This window comes from Colletotrichum chrysophilum (assembly GCF_026319265.1).
Source record: "Colletotrichum chrysophilum strain AFK26 chromosome Unknown scaffold_212, whole genome shotgun sequence".
NCBI classification, from domain to species: Eukaryota; Fungi; Ascomycota; class Sordariomycetes; order Glomerellales; family Glomerellaceae; genus Colletotrichum; species Colletotrichum chrysophilum.
Window position 1 is genome coordinate 1 of NW_026517499.1, and position 25,758 is coordinate 25,758.

At 54.7% G+C, this 25,758-nt stretch overlaps 5 protein-coding genes across 5 annotated transcripts; 4 read left to right on the forward strand and 1 right to left on the reverse strand.

Annotated features, from left to right (window-relative positions):
• Nucleotides 1-2,067: 2,067 nt before the first annotated feature.
• On the reverse strand, nt 2,068-2,750 carry COL26b_013210 (uncharacterized protein; the record flags this gene model as incomplete). Its single annotated transcript, XM_053185831.1, has 2 exons — nt 2,068-2,276; nt 2,351-2,750. The coding sequence occupies 2 exons, from the start codon at nt 2,748-2,750 to the stop codon at nt 2,068-2,070; spliced, it is 609 nt and encodes a 202-aa protein (XP_053030211.1).
• Nucleotides 2,751-8,096: 5,346 nt separating this feature from the next.
• Nucleotides 8,097-10,610, forward strand: COL26b_013211 (uncharacterized protein; the record flags this gene model as incomplete). Its single annotated transcript, XM_053185832.1, has 5 exons — nt 8,097-8,213; nt 8,261-8,646; nt 8,718-8,998; nt 9,070-9,272; nt 9,465-10,610. 5 exons carry the CDS (start codon nt 8,097-8,099, stop codon nt 10,608-10,610), a joined length of 2,133 nt encoding a protein of 710 aa, XP_053030212.1.
• Nucleotides 10,611-12,006: 1,396 nt separating this feature from the next.
• COL26b_013212 (uncharacterized protein) lies at nt 12,007-13,339 on the forward strand (the record flags this gene model as incomplete). Its single annotated transcript, XM_053185833.1, has 3 exons — nt 12,007-12,318; nt 12,673-13,080; nt 13,280-13,339. The coding sequence occupies 3 exons, from the start codon at nt 12,007-12,009 to the stop codon at nt 13,337-13,339; spliced, it is 780 nt and encodes a 259-aa protein (XP_053030213.1).
• A 2,649-nt stretch (nt 13,340-15,988) lies between these two features.
• Nucleotides 15,989-17,257, forward strand: COL26b_013213 (uncharacterized protein; the record flags this gene model as incomplete). Its single annotated transcript, XM_053185834.1, has 1 exon — nt 15,989-17,257. One exon carries the CDS (start codon nt 15,989-15,991, stop codon nt 17,255-17,257), a length of 1,269 nt encoding a protein of 422 aa, XP_053030214.1.
• A 7,170-nt stretch (nt 17,258-24,427) lies between these two features.
• COL26b_013214 (uncharacterized protein) lies at nt 24,428-25,498 on the forward strand (the record flags this gene model as incomplete). The annotated part of the gene is made up of 2 exons (XM_053185835.1): nt 24,428-24,731; nt 24,777-25,498. 2 exons carry the CDS (start codon nt 24,428-24,430, stop codon nt 25,496-25,498), a joined length of 1,026 nt encoding a protein of 341 aa, XP_053030215.1.
• Between the last annotated feature and the right edge of the window lie 260 nt (nt 25,499-25,758).

Below are 25,758 nucleotides of genomic sequence, written 5' to 3' on the forward strand. Positions count from 1 at the left end.
TCACGTGACCTGTACTATAGTTCTTCCGTTCCGAGTGAGTCCCTGTTGTTCCCGTGATCCTGCAGTACAAATGTCCTGTCCTAGCCGCCCGACGCCCAAGTGGGTCGGTTAACTGTTATCCATGCATAACGGGTCGTAACAGCTAGCTAGTAGGGCACTATAAGCAGTAAATATTATATTATATTAACTGTATTAGTGGTGATGTAGATGAGGTTAACTGTGTTAGAGGCGGTAGCTGCAATTGCAGCGTTAATTATAGAGGTTAGGGCTTTATATAATTGCTAATTATATAAGGTGCGCTTAGCTTAATTAACGCTATAATAGGCTAGTATTATTAATACTAGTAATTTTCTCTTTTTACTAATATTAATATAGTTAACTAATAGTAGTTAACTATAATATAATTTAAGAAGAAGTTATTAAATAATATATAATAACTTATAAAAAGTAGTAATTATTAGTAATTATAATAATTACTTAATAATTACTTATAACCTCTACTATAATAGTTACTCTATAGTTATTACTTAATCCTATTTTAAGCTAGTATTAGTAATTGATGCTACTTAAGCTTATATAAATTATCCCTCTATCTATATTATTACTAAGTTTATATTAAGGAAATATATAAAGTATTAATTAAACTTTACTTTAGTAAAGGTATTAATAAAGTTATTATTATTATTAATCTATTATATTTTATATAGCTTATAGCGCTTATATAACTACTATAGAGCTATAATATTAATTATTAAATACTTCTCTTTTGTAATACTTAGCTTGATAAAGTACTTATATAGTAAGTATAAGTTAGTATAACTATATTAACTATATTAGTAGTAATATAGATAAGGTTAACTATATTAGAGGTAGTAGCTATAATTATAATATTAATTACAGAGGTTAGTGCTTTATATAATTACTCATTACATAAGGTGCGTCTAGCTTAATTAACGCTGCGATAGGCCAGAGTTACTAATAGTTGCTATCTTTGTTATTATTATTATCCTTATTGTTGTTGTTATCGTCGTCCGTCATCATCGTCCGTCATTATCGTCTGTTATTATCGTCCGTCGTCGTCGTCTGTCGTCGTCGTCTGTTGTTGTCGTCCGTCGTCGTCCTTTATTATCGTCGTCCGTTGTCGTCTGGTGTTAGAATCCTCGTTATTATTTATTATCTACCTGTTGTTATATATTTTATTGTTATTGTTCTTATCTTTATTTACATTTTTTCTCTATTGTTATTATTATTGTTGTAGTTATTTTAGCTTCCCTATCTTTGTGCTTGCTGCTATGTGTGTCCTTTTATTACTCTCTGCCTATATAGCTATTGATATCCAGCTAGGTAGCAAAAGTCTAAAGTTACCTAGGAAGTCCAGATATCAATGGCTTTAGGTCTCTCTCGTTCAACCTTGGAATTATGAAAATGGGGAACGTATTCTTACGCTACCTTCAGCTCGCAGTACTTACCATACTCCATACGGTTTAGTTGATGACCAAGGAAGCCCAAATGCCGCTCGCATGCCGTTCCAACACCAGTCGCACTCACACAGCAACCTGTCATGATAATGGTTTTTGTCCACTAAGCGCGTGAAAATACACATAAGAATGAACCCCCGGATCGACCAATTCAGTCCTCACCCTCCCCAGTAATTTCTCAACCTCATCCGCCGTCCACCCTAGCCCTCTCGTCAGAGGCCCAATAGTCACCGCATGCAGCCCGTCGTAGATAACGCTCAGATTATACAACCCCACCGTTCTCAGAGACTTACTCCTCGTCCACCCGCCTACAGGCACCTTACGCATTTGGTGTCTGATGTTAGTGAACCCCGCAGCCGCAAGACGCGCCGGGTTGCGTTCCGCGGCGTGCATGTCGACCCCGAACCGCGCCAGGCCCTGGCTGATGAGATCCACCATCTTCATGGGCGCAAAGTCATCCGGCATGGTCCCGTCGTCGCAGCCGTAGACCCAGCGCATTTCCTGTAGCTCGATCCATCCTCCTGGTTTGAGCGTTCTATAGCGTACGTCAGCTGACGAACCTGCGTGTGTGATGAGATGGGGGAGACGGTTACTTGTACGCTGACTCTAGAAGTTTCGGCCATTCCTGTACTGAAGGCGCCATGTTTCCCAGCCGGATGAAGTCGAAACTGTCGGGCTCGTGGAACCACTCTGCCTCGGCGTCGTCTACCACGAACTTGACGTTCGGCGGAACCCAGTCTGGCCATATTGGTGAAAGATCGATGCCCGTGACTGCTGCTTCGGGGTACTCGTCGCCCACTGCTCATTGTCAGCTCGCCCACTCACTCAGCTCTTCACTTCATGCCTAAAGCAAGGGAAACGACACCACGCACCATCGATAGCCCAGACCCCCGTCCCGGTCCCAATATCCAACACCTTCTGCGGATTCCTTACAGGCGCCTCATGCAACTTGCCGCTCATCATGTGCACCATCACAAGGTGCTTCATAAACTCCCTCTGCTGCTCACTATCGTCATTCGGAAAATGGTACCGCCCCTCGCGGTATCGGTGATAGCGCCGGTTGTTTTCAAAAGCGTAGTCGCGAACGGACGGCGACAGCGACATCGTCCCGGCGTGGAGGGACGGCGCCGGCGACGCGGAGGCGTAACCGTCGTCGGCGTCCATCTCGAATGCGTCGATCGTCTCATCGTCGAAGGTTATGGGGGCTTGATGGGTTGAGTTTGAGGGTGCGGGGGATGCGGGGGCGGGTGCGGTGTGCTGTTGCGCCGCCATTGTGAGGGCCGGATCTTGCGCGTGGGCATGAATGGATGCGCGCCGTGGCGGGTGACGGAGATGAGAATGGCGGCGGTGTGAAGCCGGTTGACGTCGGTGATGTGGGAAGTGGGAAGACGTCGGTATTTCATTGTCCACCCGCGGCAGATGGGACGGGACCCTGGCTGTCGCAGGGGTGTCGAGGTAGCATGAGATGACGCCCGGGCGCTCTTGGTGTTGACTTGGGTGCTTGGGTGCTTGGGTGAGATGTGACTGTAAGCCGTCAGGTACATCTGAATGTATGGGTTAGGTACGAGACTGCCCCTGTGAGATTCAGTCGAATGCTGCGGTGAACGGCTAGAAATTTGTCAAATGAAAATTGTGAGCGATGAAGATGGATCTGGGCCCGAGAAGTCGGTAGTGAGCATTGTGCCGGCATCCCAGGCATCGGATGCTGCGATCCCGCTGCAGGAGACCTAACCCGGCATCTGTAGCGAGGTCAGATGCACTGCTGAGAAATCGAGATGCAAGCCGTCTCTGCAATTGAATCGGTTCACTTGCCGTAGTTGACCATGAAGCTCACTCTCAAATATTTGGCTACATGGATAAGTCCACAGCCAAACGTTTTGTCACTTCTGTCACCCAAGCATTCGACCACCAAGGGTGGTCAAGCGGTACTTAAGACCGCTTCTCCATGGAACTTTTAAAAAGACCTCGATGCGATCTTCAGAAGCTGTCAAGTTTAATGTATTCTGCTTTCATTGATTTAAATACCATACAATCCGAGCAAGTCCGGGTGCTTCGGCACCTGGGGCCCAGCAGCAGCTCCGCACAAGTGGGGCCGTCCGTGTCGGATCCGGGCCGCCGGCGGCAACTAAGATGGCCGTGAGATCTTGCACGTCCTGCCGAGGCATATTAAGTGTAGGCGGGATAGAGAGGATAAGGCAGCCTGAAAAGAAGGACTACAGACAAGAGAGGCACACCATCGATGGTACAGCGCCTGGGTAGAGATGTTCTCCTACCCATGGAAGTAATGGTCGGTAACATATTAAATGTATTCAGGACTCTTCTTCCGCTGTCGCGTTATGACTGGCGTAAGTGGCAATGGACCTTTGTCTCCTAGCCGCAACCGGAGCCGGGTTGAGCAGGAACGCACTCAGCTCAGCATCACTCAGCTCGTCTGCACTTACACCATGGTTTACAAGCAACATTTGCGACTGAGCGATAGTCAGATGACGGCGCAGCTCGCCCGGCTCGCAAGCAGCGCCCCATTGCCGATGCCAAAGCTGAAGGTATCTTTTGTGTTTCATCAACTCTTCCTCAGCGTCTGCACCTGCCGTAAAACGCATTCGATGAAATATCTCTGACCATATTCCTTCGTTCAAAACGAAGTTTCGATAGAATGGGTAGCCCAAGTCGTACTTCGTCTGGTAGGCCACATTTATGGCGTCTCGCAAAACCTCCCTCCGGCCCTTAGGCGAGGCGCCGATGACCCTGCACAAAAGTTCTAGTCCCCGCTCACATAGCCAGTGAATGACAAAATGAAAGTTTCCACCTCTAGCGAGACAGGTTCCATCATGGCCTCTTGCTAAATGGTGTAAGCCCTCATCTACTATGATGCGGACGTAGAAGAACCCAAGCCAGTGCCAAACATCCTCCAGTGCTTCGAGCTCTGGTAGTGTGAGTCTCCTGAGAAACGGAATTTCGTCGGCATTCTTGCTGGAGGGGGCTGGACGTTTTCGCCACAAGGCGGCGTGGTGGTCGTAGTCAGTGAGCGCCTTCGGGTCCCACGAGGGCGTAGTGCAAAATAACGCGACAAAGTCGTCTTTGTTCCTGGGACTGCAGTGCCAATCTTCCAATCCCAGGCGCGTTTTGATATCTCCTGGGAGATCAAGAAGAGTATAAAGTTGGGACAACGGTTTGCAAATGTTCCAAAACCATCTCCCGTGATCCTCGGAGTATTGAGATGTGTTGCGTCCATCTGTATAGCGCGCGACGATGTCGGACGGACTACCGAGGTTTTTGGGTGTTCCCGAGAGATGACGGCGGAGGAACATTGTTCGGTATTCGCGAAAGACGAGCTGTATCTCCGGTGTCGACGTCACAAATGCTAGGATATCCTTCCAGGAGAGGGAACCGTTGCATTTGAATATCGCATCGATCATTTCGAAAAGAACTTCCGAAGGCAAGGGCGTAAAAAGGGTCTTGCGTGCAGGAGCAACACTTGGTCGCTCGTTACCGTCTGGAATGACGGCATGTTGGAGCGAATTCATCATGCCGACTTTGATGAATGCGTGTGAAGGTTTAGGACGTCGGTCGTCTCGAGGAACGATTTGGCGGTGGATGAAGGTGAGATCCGAAGTCCGGTCCATGGTCTTGGGTTGTATCCGCCTCATATACCTGTTCCTCGACCAAGTTCAGCCAGAAGATAAACTTTTCATGTATGAGAGCACTGGATTTTCGTTTCTTCTTCTTGTATTTTTGTCTTGTGGCTCCTACTCCATCACGGTGCAAGGCATCAATGCTGCGCCTCATTGTTCTTCCGAGTGAGATGGAAACGTGCGGGCTGCGTTGTCCTCACTGAGAAACCATCTATGTTCGTAAACACCGAAAACTCAATCCCACAGACGACGCATCGTTACATTTCAACCAGCATGCGCCACACTGCGGCGAGACGGTTTGGACAACGCCAGTATCCTAACGAGCCAATGGGACTGAAGAAGCAAGAGCCGATGAACGAAGCCAAGAATTATACGGTTGTACGAAATGATCTGAGAAAACCGGCGAAGGTCATGCAGAAAGGTGACCAGTCGTGTTGATACGCGGGCATCGTATGATGCTGTGACCAAAGGTCCCGCGCTGATAGTGGCATATCCTCTTTTCAAAACGGCCCTCTTGTCGAGGTTTTCCGGGCGACTCACGCGAATTCTCTGTCAGGCATTGTTCCATCGCTGATTGCAGATGCTCATATCAGGCCTCTCATCGCTGCAAGACGGCCGCAGGGGTTCATAATACCAGGTATCGTAGCAGCATTGCGGGGTTGGGGGTTGTTTGTGTTCAAATCTTACAGCGGGGTTCTTACTGCAAAGTCCACTGTTAGCCGTAGCACGGATCCACAGATTGGGGTAGAATTGGGGATGGAGAGAAAAAGCTGCTCAGGAGCCTGGAGGGTGGAAGTGGGCATGAGAAACTATCCTTCATTTAAGAGGCGGGAGACAACTAGGCGAGTGGGCTAATGTCAGTTGATCAGCCACTCGAGATGCCCAGCAGCTTGCGTTTAATCATGTTTGCAGATTGATGGGCGACCAACAGAAGCAAGCAAGGTTTTGCCCTGCATGGCCCTGCAAGACCAAGGCCCCCACAGTGAAGTGCCTGCTTCCGAGAATCACGTTGCACAGCAGCCCGAGAGCTGCTGGTGCGGTAGCGGAGGGATTTGAACGAAAATGGATGCTGGCGAGGCTAGGTACCAAAGCTAGACTTGGGGTACAGCTCCGGTTTGACCTTAACATGACATGCACGTCAATTCATTCTCCACCTCGGTGTGTTCAGAGAACTTGGGACTGTCTTGACTGATAGTTGGCCTGCCCGGTTGGAAGAAGCTCTCTCAGACGACCTGCAGATCAGGCACGGGGCCGAAGTCATGATGCTGCTTGTCGTATTTTGTGATATCGTATGCTCAAGGAGCATCCGATGCCGGTGCCGCCACGCATGCCCTGACATACTCGTGTGGTGGTCATCAATCTGGCCTGGATAAGAGATGGTAGGCTCGAGAGGGCTGCCGGAAGCCGCATTGCGCCGTCCAGGTAAGATTGAGCATGGCACAGGTTGAGATGGGTGTGAAGGACCCGAGCAGTAGTCACCGACCGCCTGGTACTCATGGATTCGCATCCTCGAGCTGGAGGGTGGACGATGAAAGACGGGCCAGTAGGGACTGCTTCCAGGACGTTTCCACCATCCCCCGCGACTGTAAGGATCGAGTAGCATTGCATCCAAAAGAGACTGCATGCTCACCGACAATTCCATTGTGGGTGACCGAGGCCGTTTACGTTGAAAGAAAGAAAGGGTGGTGCTTTGACTGGCATGGTGACAATGTTAGGATAGTGATGCCATTGGGGGAACGAGTCCGGCAGGGTGCGTCGGATGTAAGGTTGGGTATCCGATACACCGCATGTTGAATACAGGGTCGTGAGACAAGCGGGGAGATTTGTAATTGAGTATGCTCGCTTGGTAGGACATAATGCTTGAGAAATTTCAAGGTGGTCGTGGCTGGAGTTGAAGCTCACGACGGATGGAGAAGAATTTGGCATGAGGTAGAATGGGAAACACCCAGCCAGATGCACAGTGAAGGGTACGCTACGCTGTGGCGGGCACTAAGGCAAGCTGGCGGGGCCGTTGCAGGTGGTGACACCGACGCATCTAATGGAGGGGAAGAGAGGGGGAGGCAGCTTTGATGTCTCACAGTAGAGCTGAGAACGGCGAAGAAACGGTTTGAAGTTCCCCAATGGGAGTTCCTTCGGACCATCTTTGGCCTGGCACATCTGGAAGGAGCTGGGTATGTAAACGATGCATTTTGAGCAGCCACAAACGGCAAGACACTAACGGCTGTAGTTTGGGGAACCGTTAGGCCAGGGACCACGCTGTGCAACCGTGGCTTCCGGCGCAGAGCTCAACGGCATGATTGCAGGATGGATGGACTTTCCCTCATTGCTCTAGTCTTTTTCGTGTCGTTTCCAGCTCAAGGAATTGACCAAGGATCGTTGGTAGGAAGTAGTCTGACCTCACTGTGACCTTGCCCGATGTTCAGTTGTAAAAGCTGAGGTGGGGGTTTTGCATGTCACCCCGCCGTTCACGGGCGGCCCCTCTTTTACCGGTACCCGTCCGTGGCGCTACCCCGGTACGTATCTCGCCGGGTAGCAGCTACATCACCGGCCGGGGAAAGGACCTCCTCCCTATAATCATTTTCTGATCTGGTACTTTCTTCCGCTATGGTTCTGTTCCGGCGGCGTAGACACGGCAGGATCGACTCATGGTGGTTTCCCGTTCCTTACCATGCATTATCACTTCCTGAGGCAGCCAGCCACTCACCTCCTCTGCTGCCTCGCATGTTCCTGACCTCACACCAGCGTCCGTATTCGCCTTCTTGCTCCCCTGTCTCCTCTTCCCATGTCGTCCTTGGTCCCGTCGTCCTTGACTTGGCAGCCCATTTCGAACACAAAACCCAGCTTTCTCCTCGTCTCTGCTGATATTCACCTCTTCACCACTGCTATCAGCTCTACGAACGGCTTTCATAGACGCCACTGCTGATATTTCCTTGTTTTCACCACCTCGATTGGCCTCATCTGAATACACACAGCAACCGTCGCCATCATGCCAACCGACCACAAGCAGCCGGGTCGCCAGTTCTCGCTGGGCACCTCGGCCCACCGCAAGAGGCAGATGAGCACCATGCACGAGCAGGGCAATGCCTTTGGCCCAGCTTTGACGGTAGTCATCCAGGAATCAACCTCACAACATGTCACTGACAGATCTAGACCCTCTACTGTGGTATCTCGGCCGTCTTCTCCGACTCTCACACGGCCGTCGTGGCTCTTGCTATCCACGATACCGTCTACCTCATTGACTTCACCGTCAAGCACATCAACCTCGACGACCAGACCCAGACGGGGAACGATGCCATTGCCGACTACGTGATCAACACCCTCGAGGGCTATGAGCACGAAAACTTCTCCAAGTTCATCGGTGCAGGTCTACCCACCACTCTCAAGTACATGAGCCCTACCCTTTGCTCGCGCCTCTGGCTCGACCTCGACATTGTCCCCGTTGTACTCCGTCCCGACGACGAGCACAAGGAGCAGAGTTTCTGGGACATCAAGCGAGTCGATGAGCAGGCTGATTCCATGGCCCGCAAGTGCATCATGTAAGTCGCCCATCCTGCATCTACCCTGGTCGCACATCCAGTGGATCCCGTCACTGACAGTCCACTCCCAGGAACTTTGGCCCCTCTCTCGTCCCCCTTCTCCAGGTCGGCTTCCGGGGTATCGTCCAGACTGATGCGGGCTTCCGCGTCCAGCTCAACACCATCCAGAACCACAAGGACACGTGCGGGTCGGCGACCTGGGATGCCACCATGCACTATGCCAAGAAGCTTCGCGAGAACAAGATCAAGGTTGCCTTCTTCAGCAGCACTCCCCAGGGAGGTGGCGTGGCCTTGATGCGGCACGCCCTCGTTCGGTTTGCGCGTCTCATTGGCGTTGACCTGACTTGGTATGGTATGTTTTTTCCGTCTTGAGACAAGTCCGTTGAGCTGTCAAAAATCGTATGAAACTGACATCATACCCAGTCCCCAAGCCGAGGCCCGGCGTCTTCAGGGTCACCAAGAACATCCACAACATCCTCCAAGGTGTCAGCCACCCTGATCAGCGCATCTCGGACGAAGAGAAGCAGTCCATCATTGACTGGATCACGGACAATGCCAACCGCTACTGGCTGTCTGAGGGCGGTCCTCTGCGTCCCCCTGAAGAGGGCGGTGCCGACGTTGTCATGGTGAGTTCTCCAACTCATCCCCTTCCCCGCGCCCATCTCCAATTCCATACCCCCACTCCCTGAGCTACCCCTCCATGGTGCACTGGAAGTGGGATCATCCCCACAGGAGCTCTGTATTGGTGTTTGCCCCGCGACCTGGCAGTGCACCGAAGCTTCGGGTCTGAACCTTGACTGACTGGTGTTGTCGAACAGATTGATGACCCGCAAATGCCCGGCTTGATTCCTCTCATCAAGAAGATTACCCCAGACCGACCCGTTCTCTACCGATCCCACATCCAGATCCGCAGCGACCTGACTTCCAAGGCCGGCTCTCCTCAGGAGGACATCTGGAATTTCTTGTGGAGCAACATCCAGTATGCCGACATGTTCATCAGCCATCCGATTCCCATCTTCGTCCCGCACAACGTACCGCGGGAGAAGGTTGTTTACTTCCCAGCCACCACTGATTGGCTTGATGGTCTGAACAAGCCTCTCAACAAATGGGATACTGGCTACTACGGCCACATCTACAACAATGCCTGCCGCAACCAGCGCATGACAGAGCTCGAGTGGCCTGCTCGCAAGTACATCGTTCAGGTCGCCCGCTTCGACCCGTCCAAGGGTATTCCTACTGTTATTGACTCTTATGCCGAGTTCCGTCGTATCATGGAGCAGAAGGGCGTCACTGACATCCCTCAACTCGTTGTCTGCGGCAACGGTTCAGTTGATGACCCCGATGCCAGCCTGATCTACGACCAGACCATGGCTCAGCTCGAGAAGCACTACCCTCATCTCATCAAGGACTGCAGCATCATGCGCCTTGAACCCAATGACCAGCTGATCAACACAGTTCTTACTAATGCCCACGTTGTCCTCCAGCTGTCCACCCGCGAGGGCTTCGAGGTCAAGGTCTCGGAGGCCCTTCACGCGGGCCGTCCCGTCATTGCGACTTTGGCTGGCGGCATTCCCCTGCAGGTCAAGGACAAGGTCAACGGCTACTTGGTCGAGCCCGGTGACTACAAGGCAGTCGCCGGCCACCTCGTGGACCTCTTCACAGACGATGAGCTGCACAGAAAGATGAGCTACGAGGCCGAAAACGGTGTCAGCGACGAGGTTGGCACGGTCGGCAATGCCTTGGGTTGGTTCTACCTGGCTGCGAAGTGGGCCGAGGTCGGTGTTAAGCCCGGCCTGCGCGGCGGCGAGAAATGGGTCAACGACATGGCCAGAGAGGAGGCCGGCAAGCCCTACAGGGAGGGAGAGAACCGTCTGCCGCGTCACTTTACGCAGAAGAAGGACATCCCAGTTGTTTCTGGCAAGAGCAACGGCGAGAACGGCCAGAACGGTCAGAACGGCCAGTGAAGCGGGTGTTTTAGGAACATGAGTGACGAAGCAATGCTTAACGGTTAATGAGTCTTATCAAGGGAAAAGTGTTTGGGACTTGTTAGACTGCGAGATGATTCTAGAGTAGCTTCATTGTCTGTGCCCAAACAATTCGTTTTCGTCGTCCTGATTGCCGTCGTCGTTGTTGTTGTTGTTGTTGCTGTCGTCCGCCATCGCCGCCCATCGCCCTCATCCATCATTCTCATCTATCATAAACGCCCATGCTCATCTATCGTTATCGTCTGTCGTCCTCATCAATCGTCGTCGTCCGTCGTCGTCCATCGTCGTCATTACCTGTATTCCTTACATTCCTTCCACTGTCATTCTAGCACAGGGACATAGGCATTCTCAATTGATTTCCCCATTTTGTTTTATGCACCACTTGTTGGTGTTTCGAGTCACGGTGGCGTTGGTGATGGTGCCGTGGCTCTGACCGTTGGACATCACAAGACTAGTGGCCGATTGAAGCTGACCATGCCGGAAACCTCACCACACCCGTTTAGGAAGCTGGGCTGTACCTATTCAGGCTGCGGCTAATCCTTCCCAGCGATGATTTTCCACAAGTTCTGAACCTTCGCAGGATCCAGCCGGGGTGATCCCAGGCTGCAGCAGGTGACAGCCCGCCGGCCGGTTTCCGACGAGTCCACTCGCGCCCCCGGTCGGCCCTCGGATTGCGCAACATCTCGAGTCTCACCGCGAATCAGTCACTCGTGGGACGCCACGCGTCCAGGGTCTTTTGCTAGGCTGATCCTCCGGAGTGATAGATAAGCCCAGGGACGTAATCTGACGTTTCTCTACTGCCTGCTTCTCTCTTTTTCTTTTGTTTCTTTCTATTGCACAGGTATATTGAACGTCGCTTCATTCCCATCTCGCGCGACACAGGATATCGAAGATGGTGCGGCTTTCATCAACCGCCATCCTGGCACTCACCCTATCGCCGGCGACATCGGCATCGGCCTCGGCGCCGGCACCAGCGCAACCTCCGGCGCCGTCAGAGTTTGGCCCGAGCGCGCACCACGCACGCGAGAACGCGGCGCATATCTTCAACGCGGTGCACTCGGCGATGAGGCAGTGGGGCAGCTCGATTCACCACAACGGGCTGGCGGTGATTCCTGCGACGGTGCCGCGGGGCACGATGCTGTTCCACGGGGCGAGGGGGAACTCGACGCCCGAGGGGTTCGAGTGGCTTGCTTTCGAGATGGAGCATTCGGAGGGGTTTGCGAGGAGTTGGAGGGGCGGGGGGGGGCCTGCGCCACGGCCGCCTTCGAAGCCTGGGAATGGGAAGCCGCCGACGGTTTTGGGGAGTGAAGCAGACGAGCAGAGAAGGTTAGGGGATGGGGATGGGAAGAAGCCGGAGAGACCACCGCCGCCGCCGATGGAGAATATGAGGGGATACTTCCACACCTACCGCGCGAACCGGGACTTGAAGCTGCTGTACATCGACGGGATGGCGGCGGGCAAGACGGACATGGGCACGCTCGACACGCAGGACTTTCTGCTGCGCGGGGTGGTGGACCAGCCCAAGTTTGGCGAGTTTGAGCGCGCGGGGGACATTTGCGCGCTCGTGAAGTCGTGGGGGCTGGACGGGGTGATACGGATGGAGATTGGGTTCGAGAGCATCTACTGCGACTTTACCGACGGGCTGGACCTGGTGAGCGTGCTGCGGCGGCCGTGGAGCGAGGAGTGGGTGAGCGCGGGGGGCATGCCGATGTTTGAGTGGGCGAGGGCGGTCGGGCAGAGGTATGATGGCATCGGGGGCGGGCGGGTGAGGGTGGGGTTCGGGGGCATGGTGAGCGGGCTTTGGTATCCTGTGAATGTGAGTAATCCGGCGAGAGACGATATGCCGCGGCTGGGGAGGTTGGAGGAGGGCGTGAGGAAGGCGATGATGGAGCGGGTGAGGGAGAATGTGATGCGGGATGAGGGGGGAGTGGTTGAGTGGCAGGGGGTGGTTGATATGGTGGTGAGCAGGTTCGCGGACCGGATCGGGGCGTTGGCGGAGGAGGGGGCGCATGAGGCTGATGAGGAGGGCTTCGTGAGCCAGGTGTTGGTTGTGACGAACAGCTGGCTGATGTACCCGCGAGATGAGTACGACGTGGAGGTGAAGGAGATGGTTGGGGACGCGAAGGAAAGGTGCGTGAGGCAGTATCTTGCGCCCGCGGAGGTGGTGAGGAACGAGTGGACGGTCGAGGATGGCCTCATCCACACGGCTGTCGAGACCGTACTCGAGAGGATCTGCGGGGATCTCTACTCTGCTCGGGGAATGTTAGTTGACGCTGCGCCGAAGCTTGCGGCTGCGTTCTCGGCGGAGGCCATGAGCGAAGCCATCGACGGGGCCGGGAGCGAGCTCGGAGAGGCGGTCGAGAGAGCGCGCGGGGTGATGAAGGGGTTGAAGGAGTATCTCAACTGGAGCGGGTGGAAGAAGTGCAGGCCTGGCTGTGCGGTGGACGAGGTCTGCTTCGTTGCGATGTGGCCGTTTGGTATGAGGGGGGATCACTACAACCCGAGCTGTCAGAATCGGACGACGATGGAGGGACGCGGGAGGGGGGCGCCCGGGCGCGATGAGGAGGGGTATTGGGATTGGGAGCCGAGGCCGTGAGAGTTTAGAGGGTTTGAGATGATGAATGTGTTTGTTTCTATAGAGTTTGCAGGACTTCTTCGCGGAATATATCATGATGCCGTTTATGCACTCAGCTCAGCTTGTGCTTTAACGTATATGATGACTTCAGAGGCATGATTCACGGTGACATTTATATATATATATATATGCACGGCCTTCATAAGAATAGGAAGAAACATCAATCACTGGGTGGCCGCGGAAACAATATCACAACCCTCCCATATCCAACCCTAACGAAGCGTAGGTAGTCATATATAAATAATGCTTCCGCATATATCCTAGTACTATGGAAAACGCTGATGAGATCCAATATCAAATACTCCAGGAAACAAATGCAGAACCCGAGCACTCTCTGCATGTTGATCGCACAATCCTCACACGGATCCGCCGGAGGGCGTGAAGGAGCTGAGGATGTCAAACCGTAAGATTTCTAACAATCAGAGATATATCTGGAACATTCTTCCTTCACGTTAAGTTTACTGATCCACGTCTTGATCTCGACCGCCGCGCCCTCCGGAGCACGTCCACGTCCACGGGCTGGCTTAGCTCTACACTAACCAGAGTGCATCGAAAGCTCAGCGTACATACTGCATCCTCTCACAACTCACAGGGTCCAATTGCGGCTCACGCAACTAATGGCATGTCCACAGAATCCATCAAAAGCCCCGTTATGCTCTTCTATTCCCAGCTCCGCGGAGAACCTCAGCCAGCCGGGGCGGGCCGGGCGATGACATTTTCTCACCTGGGGAACGTGACCACGATGCATGTTTGTATGAGGTAAGCCTCCAAGAACCGCTGTGGCTCACGCCGTTCCGAAAAGTTCCTCGTTTCCGCGGGGGACATTATGTCAGCGGCAGCAGTGTAGGGTGTTTTGTCGGCGCAGTTTGGGCGCGTGGCAGGGGCGGAAAACGGGTTTTGGTTCCCGAGGCGGTCCAGGAACAGCGCTGCTGCGGCGTGGGACGGGACCCAGAGATCGGCTTCCAGGGCTGACGGCGCGGGACTGGCCGCCGTGCTGTGCTGTGCTGTCATTAAGCACCTCATCGATGGGCGCGCGGAATGTCGTCCTATCCCACCGGCTGACGGGTCCAGGCCTCAATCATCAGTGCTTGCAAAAAGTTTTCACGTCTTTTTGGATTGTCCTATGATGAAGATGATTTGGAACGACGCATTTTACTCCCGAGGAAAACGAATGAAGCTTCTCCGGGAACCTTGTCCATGGGTACACATGTGCAATGATGCCATGTGCGGTTTTTCCATGCTGTTCCAGTTCAGCCCTCGTTTGTTGTTTTTTGTGCGGGAATATCACGTCCGCCTCGGTAACACGGAACCTTTTTACGTGCGAGAGGATGGCGGCCCAACAGCCTGGGGGCAGGCACGCAGGCGAACAAGAGGCGGATGTTTTCATTTGAAAATTCCGTTTCAATTTATTGGGGGTGATCAATGTCTTTGCCTTCAGGCGTTACAGGAACACACACGTAGGTATGTACACACATGCACAACAAGGTGGCTTGTTGGAAAGTGTCTGGCGGGAGTGGCGGTGCGACAATTGTGTATTGTTTTAGAACTTTGAAACAAAGTGTGGGAGAGTCAGAGACAAGGCAATTTCGCTCAACGTCTTGGAGGCGAAAGCTGGGGCTGAATAGGGAGCTGAAGCTTGGTGATCCTTCGGTCGCGTGGGTGTCTGGGTGCCATGTGGTGGTTTCGTCGCACCGGCGCGCGCCCTTTGAGTAACAGAACGCTCGAGATCGACTGCCAGCCAATGCAGCAGCTTTTGGTGAGAGCTTCCAACGACCGTGGCCGCCTCTCCTTCAAATTATTCTGGCGCCATTTCTCCCGTGAAACCTTTTTGGCTGCTGGCATTTAGTCTCTCATCGTGCATGGGCTCTTACCTCAGACTGCAGAGGCCGTGGGTTCTGTCAGATCTTGCATGACGAATTGCAGCGTTGCAGAATGGCATGTGAAGTCGCAGAATCCCCACAGCAGATCATCAAGACCTCAAAGTCTTCAAAACTGCCGCGCGTAAACATCGCTGTACAGAGTAAATCACCGCTTCATGAAAGTACCAAACAAAGGCACCAAATCCAGAATGCAACGGCCACCCGTCCCACCAGCGGAAGCCCACTAAGCGTCCCGCCAGGCGGCCGTTCCGCAGAGTCAATCCGCCACGAGGCGTGCCTGAACAAGGGTGGGCCCGGCCCCGACCGCCGCGGAGATGCACAAACTCTACGACGGTCCGATGTCAGGCCACGGCAAGAGGATGTTACGGAATATCCAGTTTTTTGGTCCCTGTTTCCTCGCGGCACCTTGGCCCATTCTACCCTCCGCGGTTTAGTCTCCGGAGCGGGCAGGTGGACCTTTCCATCGGGACCACTGAGCGCTCTGATATTTGTCAATTCGGGGCCACGGGGGTACCATCGTAAGATGCGTAAGATGGATGGTGATGAGTCGTGCAAGCCGATGGGATTTCCGCCTCGTCATATAAAGCCAGTGTCCCGGCTTGAAACGATGAAACGGGAGGAAAGTGTGTTACCACCACTCATCAGAATCTAGACAGCCGTCTTCCATACACACGGACGATAAGAAACATCAGACCGAAGCACTGGCTTCATCATCATACATCACTTACCTCACGACGCACATCTGGTAGATGTCTGCCTTTTCCAAGACATCTCGTCTCCTGCCACGTCTGGTCCGCCACCAACGATTCATCAATCGAAGCTTTGCAACCTCGTCTGCCAGGATGGGCCTCACGCAACAACAAATCGACATCGTCAAGTCGACGGCACCCGTCCTCAAGGTGCACGGCGAGACCATCACCACCCTGTTCTACAAGGACATGATCGATACCCACCCAGAGCTCAAGAACGTCTTCAGCCTACGCAACCAGGCCAACGGCGAGCAGCCGCGCGCCCTCGCGAATTCGGTCCTGGCTTACGCCACGTACATTGACGACCTGCCGAAGCTCAAGGGCGCCGTCGAGCGCATCGCCCACAAGCACGCCTCGCTGTACATCCGCCCTGAGCAGTACGACATCGTCGGAACCCACTTGATGAAGGCAATCGGGGAGGTACTAGGGGATGCGCTCACGCCAGAGATCGCCGACGCGTGGACGGCGGCGTATGCGCAGCTTGCGCAGGTCTTCATCGGTCGCGAGGCCGAGATGTACAGCGAGGCGGGCTCGTGGACAAGCTGGCGCAAGTTCAAGATCATCCGGCGCATTGACGAATCCGACGTTGTCACCAGCTTCTATCTTGCACCCGTCGACGGCAAGCTGCCTCTGCCCAAGTTCAAGCCTGGCCAGTACATCTCTCTCCAGGTCCCCGTACCCGAGCTGGGAGGTATCACTCAGCCCCGGCAGTACTCGCTCAGCGACGCGCATACGGGCGACTACTACCGCATCAGCGTCAAGCGCGAGGCGACGGTGCTCGACGGCAGTGCGGAGGACAAGGGCAAGGGTCTGGTCACGGGCTTGATTTCGAACATCCTGCACAAGGAGTACCAAGTCGGCGACGAGGTTGAGCTGTCGCATCCCCAGGGGGAGTTCTTCCTCGACGTGACACAGGCCGACAAGGCCGACGTGCCGCTGGTCCTCCTGTCCGCCGGCGTCGGCGCCACCCCGCTGATGGCCATCATGGACACCGTGCTCAGCCCGGAGAGCCAGACGCCAAACAGGCCCGTCAAGTGGGTGCACACGGCGCGCAACAGCTCCAGCTTGGTCTTTGCGAAGCACGTCCGGGACCTGACCCGTCAAAGGGAGAATGTCAGCGCTCACATCTTCCTGAACGAAGTCAAGGAGGGGGATCAAAAGGGTCACCATTACGACTTCCACGAGCACCTCGATCTGGCAAAGCTGCCTACCGCAGAGCTCGGCCTGGCAGACAAGAGGACCGAGTACTTTGTCTGCGGGCCGAAGGAATGGATGCTCAAGGTGAGAGATGCGCTCGAGGGCATGGGTGTCGAGAGGGAGAGAGTCAAGCTGGAGCTGTTTGCGACCGGTGACGTCGCCTGAAGTTGAGGCTGCGATGATTTGAGTATTGAGTCAGACAGGATGAAAAGTTCCGTGACGGGGATCTTGCGAGGGATGAAGCGTTAGCGGGGCGGTGGTCTTGTTCGGACATTGTTTGTTTTTCCCATGTTGGTGCGCGCCTTGCTTTGGATGTATGTACAGATAGACAGATACCTCTCTCAAATTTTGGAACTTTAATTTTTGACAGGTTTTAGAGAGCTTCCCTTGTTGGAGATCTCGTATAAGTGACGAAAGAAAAGGGTTGACCGTTGGTTACTTTTTTGTCTTGTGGTGGTCGTTTTTGTTTGGGTGCCTGGCTCTCCCTCGGTTGAGCGCGGTGTTGGAGTTGATGTTTGCTTTTTCCCCAGCCTGGCTGTTTCGGGGCGATGAGTTCTTTGGGCGCTGAAAAATTTCTTTCAAGTTGGAAAAATTTTCACGATCGAGCGCTCAGGCTTGACTCGGAGGCTTCTAGATGCGAGATTGAACCCTGTCGTGTTGCGTGTAGATGAGATGGCTGAAGAATGAAGTTGAAGTTCGAGTGGGAGCGCGGGATGAGACGAGACCGTAAGACGGGCGGGCTCAACGCTCGTCGTTCGTCTCATCAAACGGCGCCACATGGAGAGCAACGTCCATCCTTGAGAATTAGTATGGCTCAGTATAAGACGGCCAAGATACTCGTTCGTGCCAACTGTCTTAATAACGGCCAATTAATGGTGTTTGGCAGTTAGCTGGCCGTTGGACGGCTGCCTCGGGGTATCAGCCGCTCGAGGGCGGGTGAGGAGGACGAGGCAAAGGAATGGGGGTGGGCGCTGGCTCAGGAAGACGGGACGAGGGCGGGAGTGTGGCCAAAAATAAACTGGGTAAGGTGACACGAGGGGGAGAAATCGTATCACTCGTCAAAAAGAACGTTGCTTATTCGCAGAGCTAGGCGAAAGTAGCCAACGACCAGAGAGAGACCTGGCTTGGGAAGAGCGAATCGTGTATTTTGTGACGACGATTCTAGGACCAGGCGATCAGGTACGGCGGACGGCTTCAGGTTGCCTCTTTCCCCGGCGGACGGGGGATCCGGTTGGATTTCCGGCAGGGCAGAGGAGGGAGAAGCAGGGAGGGCGTGGAGGATGAGGCTGCTCCAGATCAGATGCTCGATCGTCATCGACGCGTACCTTAGGGTGCAGATGCAGATGCGGATGCGGATGCGGATGCGGATGCAAGATTCAGGTCCCCCCATCCGGTTGGGCGTCGTCCGCGATTCCGGGAAAGAGGCCATCTCCATCGAGCTGGGCCGTCGAATGTGAGATGCGACGAAAGCCAGGGCAGTCGCAGGGCAGGGGCGAGAGGTGAGTTGTGAGTTGTGATGGACCCAAGGCCGAGGTGATGGTGTTGAAGTCGGGAATTTGGGAATTTGTTGGGTCAATAAATTGCTTCGATCGGCCCAGGGGTTCACCTGTGCTGCTGCTCATCATGTGCCCGAGGCAGGTGGAAAGGCACGAAGTAGGTCACGGGTAGGCAGGTAGGTAGGTGCCTGCCTGTCCTATTCAGTCTGATGCGAGGAGGTCTGCTTCGGCCGTGATTGGTGAGACCACGTGCCCGGGGACCCGGAGCGCCGATGTGCCGGCCTTGCGCTACCCGGAAAGAGGAAAGGGCGATGCGATCCCAGGCCGCCACCGTACCGCCTTCCGGGACGGGATCAAGCTGATCGGACGGGGGGAGGCAGGAGCGAGCAGCACGGAGCACCGGGCAGGTGCACCTGGTAAACAGTTCGTTCGGGCAGGTGCACTCCCGCGAAGACAGAAGGAGCACATCACAGGGAGGCAGGTGCGAGTGAGTAATTGCTTCATTTTCTTGGGCAGGTAAGGTAGGTGCGGTGCAGTTTCCCGCTTTCCTTCCTTCCCGGCCGAAGTGAACACTGAGATATGAATGAGGCAGGCGGGGGTCCGCGATCCCGTTCCGCCCGTTCCGCCCGCTCCTTCCCCTTCCTTCCCCGGTCTGTCGCATTGATGAATCGTGTTTGCTTGCTTCCTTCCTGCTCAACTGCCCTGCTTCATCGCATCGTCTCCTCTACATATCTCGTACTTCCCTTTGTCATATTTTCCACTTCTTTTGTTTGTTTGGTACCGAGCGATTCCTCCCGTTGTTTCTTCATCGCCCGTATCCCGGTCGCTTTAGGCTTTCTTTCCTTGCAGCAAACAGGGGCCGCCTCGACATGCAGCTGCTCGACCAGCATCAGCACCCAGCGTCAGTCAGTACCAGCAGCTGCAGCAACAAGGGCCGCAGGGCTTGCGGAACAGGGGACCTTCGACCCGGGCGCTGCGAGTCCCATCGATCTGGAACCACCAAACTTTCTTCTCGATGCTTTGCTTCTTCTTCGACCTCACACTCCTCTTCTTTCGATCCAGTCAAGGCCCATTTCGCGACATGGCAGTCCTGGCCGCCCGCATCCTGCTCCCTCGCACATCTTGCAGAGATTTGCACGCTACGGCCTCAACGGCATCGCCGCCCTTCTGCTTCGTCATATCTGACATCGCCCATCCTCCCCCCAACCGTCGATTGCCCCAAGGACCTTCGCCCAAGCATCGTCCAGGCATTACCCACGCAATGACACTGCGTCGCCGGAACACCTCCGGAATACACTGAATCCCTGCTCGTGCTCGGCCATGTCTTGCTCGGCCACGATCCTCGCCCATCACCGTCATTCCAGGGGCTAGGAAAACGACAGAAATCACAAGAGATAGACGAGACGGCCAGAGTTCTGGAAGAGTCACCAGCATTCCTCGGTAACCTCCCCTCATCTGCCGTCCCCTGTCAACCTGCTCTGAATGGCAATCATGGAATGCCGGTACTCAAACTCTATCCGCCCATCATCTCATCACCCTCCATCACGGGGGGGAATTCGCCGACCGACCCAGACTGGGATTGGTCTGGATCGTGCTGCGCTGATATTCACACGCCAGTCGGAGGGTTGGTGGATGAATGGTGGATCCGGGAATGCCCTCTCATGACCGGCTCCCCAACCGACCCCTCGCGTTTTTCGTCATATCTGGAATCACGGCTTCATGGCCGGCCGGCGGGCGCGTTCTCCTCTTCCTGCGGGTTGCGTTGCCCAACATCGCCGAACCGCCGTCGAGCCCGACGCTGGAGACTGTCCAGCCCAGCCCAGCCCAGCACAGTCGCCAGCTTCCCCCACGGACGCAGCCATCCATTCAGCTGTCAATCCCGGCTACTGGTTGCTAGCATGCGCCGAGCCGCTGTCAATCGCCGCCCGCGATGCTCGTTTGGGTGCATCCCCCGTCGATATTGCCCGTCGCCGTCAATATCGTTCCCTCCATGTCGCAGTGCAGTACTTCAGCGGTTCCTGCCTGTGCCGGGGTTGAAGAATCGAGCTATGGATCAAGAGTCGCAAAATCGATAGACAAAAGCCAAGTCCGAAAGGGAGGGCTGCTGTCACGACTGCAACGCAACACAACCTCACGCACGCAGCCCACCTTGCATACTGTCACTGTACTGTCACTTAGATGGCCTGCCACACACATGCACATCATCCTGCGGTGCCCAGCTGGACCTGTCAAATGTTAATTTTCCCTGAGTCGTGTTTGAGCGGCACCGGGTCGCATGATCTGATGCTCATTCCGTTGCCTCTCTGTGGCCATTCCGTGGGACGGCCCGCATTTGCGCCCTGCTTGGCTGCGACGCTGCTCTGTCTGTTATGGTCCTTCAATAATTACTATGCAGCAATTGTGCAGCTCCCGAATTCCCAGGTCAGCCAGGCCCATCATTAGCATACGGCCGCTTCTTCATATCGTCGCTCGCAATTCGGGACTCGCAAAACAAAGGCTCTGCCTCGTTCAAAGAGACGTCGAACGAGATGCACCGATCAAAGGCGTCATGCCCCAGATGGACAGACCAGCTCAACGTCACCCGGTGTTACACGACGCCGAACATGAACAGGTCCCGCTGCGATGCGGTCGGCGTCGGTCGGTGCAGAGACCAGCTTCCGGCGCGGCCTTCAGGGGCTGCCACGAGTCCGGGTCTGGGCGACGCGGACACTTCCGCCAGTCCCATCGTGTGCGACGCGACTAGGTCCTCGTACCTTTTCTCGGTAGTCGTTCGAGTAAAGACCGCACGCAAAAATGTCTCTCCATCAGGAGCCGTAAGAGCCAATGTCAAACGACGACTCCCAAAGCCAGCATCGCCGAATCGTCTGCCTACCCCCATCGAGCCAACTTGCAAGGATTCAACGACACACACCGAATCCTGCTACAGCCTAGCCATCAACCCCTTCAGCCTGTCGTCATACTATTCAAGCCATCAGGTCGTGCAGCCCTCTGACGTCCGGATTTGAAGATGGTCCCGCGGGTGCCAGGCCGCCAGGGTCTGCCTTGAGGGGTAGCGGCGTGAATCCCCCCTGTTAGCTCTTAGCCACATCGCGTCCTCAGCTTCTCGAGACATGGCGCTAGATCTGCAGGCTTCCCAATCCGGCATCACGTCAATGGAATGCACGTTACTCATCTCGACGGCGTTTCAACCGACTCTTTTCTCGCGCAGCCATCACCGACTTCTCTCACCTCTTGACACTCCTTCACGCCCGCCAATGCTCGCCAGATGCGCTTGCTTGGTCTTCCCGCGCGACAAAGAGACGGCGCCTTCCTGCCATACTCTCGGCCGTATCCTTATCGGTCTAACCTACTCGAACCCACAACGGGCCCTATTCAACGGCCATTCGGTGCATGGTTCCCTCCTAGCTCAAGGCCACCTGGCACTATGACCGCCTAATTGTGCACGACATTGCTTTTCCTCCGATGAAGATGCTGTCACCAGGCCTCTGATTTGCCATCGTCGGGGACGGCTCTGCTCGTGCTATTCCCGACTTCGCCGGGTGATCTGGTCAGGGCAGGCAGATTCGCCTCGTCGGAACCTCCTCACCCTCACTCGCCTTAGGCGGGTTTCACCTGGGATCATTCCAAGATGTGACCATCTATCCAACCCAGGACGGATCGAAGAGCGAGACTTATCACATTTTGTCACTGTCGCATCTTGGGGCAGATAATACTGGGTAAGGGTACCCTGGCAGGACCGGCCTGTCGGTTCCAACATGGCCCGGGAGAGATTTGTGCAAACAAACAACGCCAGGAAGCATCCAGCAAACACCTTCAACGTCTCCCCGCCTCCCATATCCGCAATTTGGCAAGCAAACATCACGAACCTCAAATGTGGCTGTGCGGACGGGTGAGGTCCGCAACCACGTATTATCCGACCTAATATTGACCACATCCATGGCTCCTTCGCCGTTAGGCTTGCCCGACCCATTATCAAGCTTAGAATCATCACTTCTAGATATTGTCGAGTCTGGACTGTTCTACTCCCAGGTACTGTATCTCTATTGGCTCCAATTCGAGTCCAGCGGCGGCCGCGGGGACTAAGAGGGTCCATCTGGGGGCCCTACGGCAGGCTGGTCAACGTCCCAAAGACTTTGCTTAGGAGGACAGCGGACGGCTCAATGGCAGTGGGAGAGGCGGCCGGCCTTCACCGTTATCTCTGCCATCCCGGGTCCGCTGACGCGAGGCGTCCCTCTCATACCTCGGTCGCGAGGCTAGTTGCTGAGTCTTTGAATCGACGGGGTCGCACGGCATCGAAGTCGCACCGTTTCTCCACGACAAGCGGTAGACGCGGAGGCCAGCGAGAAGCCGTCGTGCATGATCACCAAACCTGGCTTTACCAGCCGGGTCTTGGCATTCAATCCTCACCCGTGGCTGCTGCTCTCTGCAGCCACTTCTGCATACCCGATGGCCCCCTGTCGACCACTGCCCCCCAGGGCCATACCGCACGGTGGTGGGGAAGAGCTTGGGGTGCCCCCAAGCAGTGGGTTGTTTAGAGGGTCAAACAGACGCCACGCCTCGCGGGTGTGAGCCGTCATGATGAAGAAGCCTTTCACATCTTTTCTCTCTTCTGACGTCCTTTCTTTGTCGTTTGCTGTGCCTCAGCAGTCCAATCTCTCTGTTCAAACTTCGTTTTTCGAGGTTTCATCTGCTCCACATCCAGGACCCTGGTGGATCTCCCGGCCCCTTGCAACTTACCCTTGAACTTCTCAGTTCAGACCCCAGGGCATGCTTGAAGCACAGACTCGGGGGCAGCGCGACGTATTCCTGAGCTAGTGGTTTTTTTCTTCTTTCAGGCATCGTCCTTCATCCCATGGCAATGGGGTTCGATCGGAGAAAGTCACGAAGGCCTGTACCAGTGTGCTGGGCCTCCGGGGAGGTGCCCATTGGCCGTCCGTCAAGAGCAAGCGTACTTGATGACCCCCCCCCCCCCCCCCCTTTGCAGTACACCCCGTCCACAGACCAGTCCATGGTCCCGGGGAGGTTAGCTCAGATACCATCCCGTCCAAGTCCGATGAGCAAGGCCCGCCCAACATCCTCGTCCACTCTGTTCCCATGTTTTACCGTGGCGTCCACGGCTAGTCGACGTTGTCCAATGGCAGCGGCCCGACGCCCATATGCTTTTTCGAGCGGGCTATAGTCGAGGTGAGGAATGGATCAACCTGTGTTTGTCGATGTCAGTTGGTACTTCTCTCCTACCTTAGCTTACACATCTTACACGCGGTACACCTCTCCCCTGCCCACACTCTGCAGCCTGCGTTCATGTAAAAGCTCTTGTCTCATTGCCCAGGGATCCCTCCCACTTTGCTTTACTCGAATGGACCCAGAGCTATTTGACTAAACACCGCCCCCCGACTCTGGAATCCTCGCAATTTGCTCTTGTTTTGCCAACGCCGAACGAACCATGGCAGTGACAATGGCTGACGGTCCGAATCGGAAGGCCTGCGACCGATGTCATACGCAGAAGCTCAGCTGTAAACGCGTCGGTGACGAAGCTTGCGAGCGATGTGTCAGGCTCAAGACGCAATGCAAGTCAAGCCCATCCCTGCGGTATCGGAAGCAACACCACCAGCAGTCGACAGGCGATATCCTACGAAGAAGCATTCCGTCGCCCAAACGCCAGCGATCCAACAGTGGGAGCCACGTTGTGCAACCCGATCTGTGTGAGTCTCGTGTCTTTGACTTGTCTGGGGGGCTCTCCCTTACTGACCATTACTGTGCAGCCATTGTCAAGACCCAAGCGGGTGATTCTATCACGGGAAACCCTGGATTTGGGGATCATGCTGTGTCTCCAGAAGCCATGCTGGACATTGTCGACTTCGACTTTGGCTTTGGACAGCCGAGCCTCTACCCCAACCCAGCGCCAAATCAGCCTTTGCCGCCGCCATTCCACGGTGGCATGGAAGAACTCATGGCAGGAGATTCAATTTCTCACGCGTGGAGTCCCCCGCAATCTGCAACATCGGAGTCGGCATTCACGTCACCTGTGGCTCCACAGCCAGATCCAGCCAACCACGTCTATCTTGGTAGTCCTGGCCCCTTCAGGCAATCAGTCAGGCCTGGTCAACAACTCGACATCACTCCGGAGAGGCGGCAGAGAAGACGTGCAAAGCAGAGGACAAGGCAGATTTCCCTCCGGCCAGCTGCAGGTGGGCCGGGACCGTCTGCGGAAGAGTGGATGCCCCGGATCATCAACGTCAACTCCAGGCTCTTCGAGCTTTCGTCAAGCCTCCCACACCAGGCCGAAGCTTCTGACGAGCCGTCTCGATACAGCATGGCATCCAGTCCCGAAGAGGGCAGTGCAATGATGACGCCTTTCCCGGTGGACGAGATGTTCAAACTTTCGCGCCACTTTGCCGAGATACTTGCGGAGATGGGACCGATCGAAGACGCCTCCCCCGCTAGCGACATGGAAAGGCACCAGCCGAGTAAGGGACTCGACTCACTTGCGGATCCGGCGACTTGCCTCTTCATTCTCTCCACATATGTTCGACTCCTCGACATGTACCAGAAGGTGTTCAGCTGCATTCACTTTCAACTAGGACATTTGCAGCCGGCCAGCCTGTTTCAGTCATGGAAACTCCCTGGTGTCACTGTCGGATCTTTTGCGGTAGACTCGACGCCTTCACTGCAAATGTCTCTTACGATTCAATTAGCCGAAGAGTTTCTCTTGCAGATGCGGCGAGCAGCATCATCACTGGACCCGACTCTGCGATCGGCAGAGTCTCCAGCAGGAAGAACGCTTGACGCGACTTCCATGTTTTCTGGGGTGGTGGATGTCTCATTCCAGGCCCTGAAGAGGCAAGAAGAGAGTCTTGGACAGGAACTAAAGGACCTACGTAAGGACATGGAGTCCTTCCTTGACGGATGAAGATATATCGGAGTTACACATGTTACATAATACCATTGTTCGTTTAAGCCGCATCTCTCCATACACCTAGCAGAAGTGTACGAATCGAGTTTGGCGTGGAGTTGGAGTTCGGCGTCGCTGTTGAAGAAGAGAAACAAGCCAGACTTAAACTGGACTACCAAGACAAAGAAAACGTCTTTCATATGCAAGTACCCCGACTTCCCCACGAGGTAAATGTGCACTGAATCTCACACATTGACTTTGGTACCAAGATTGCGGAC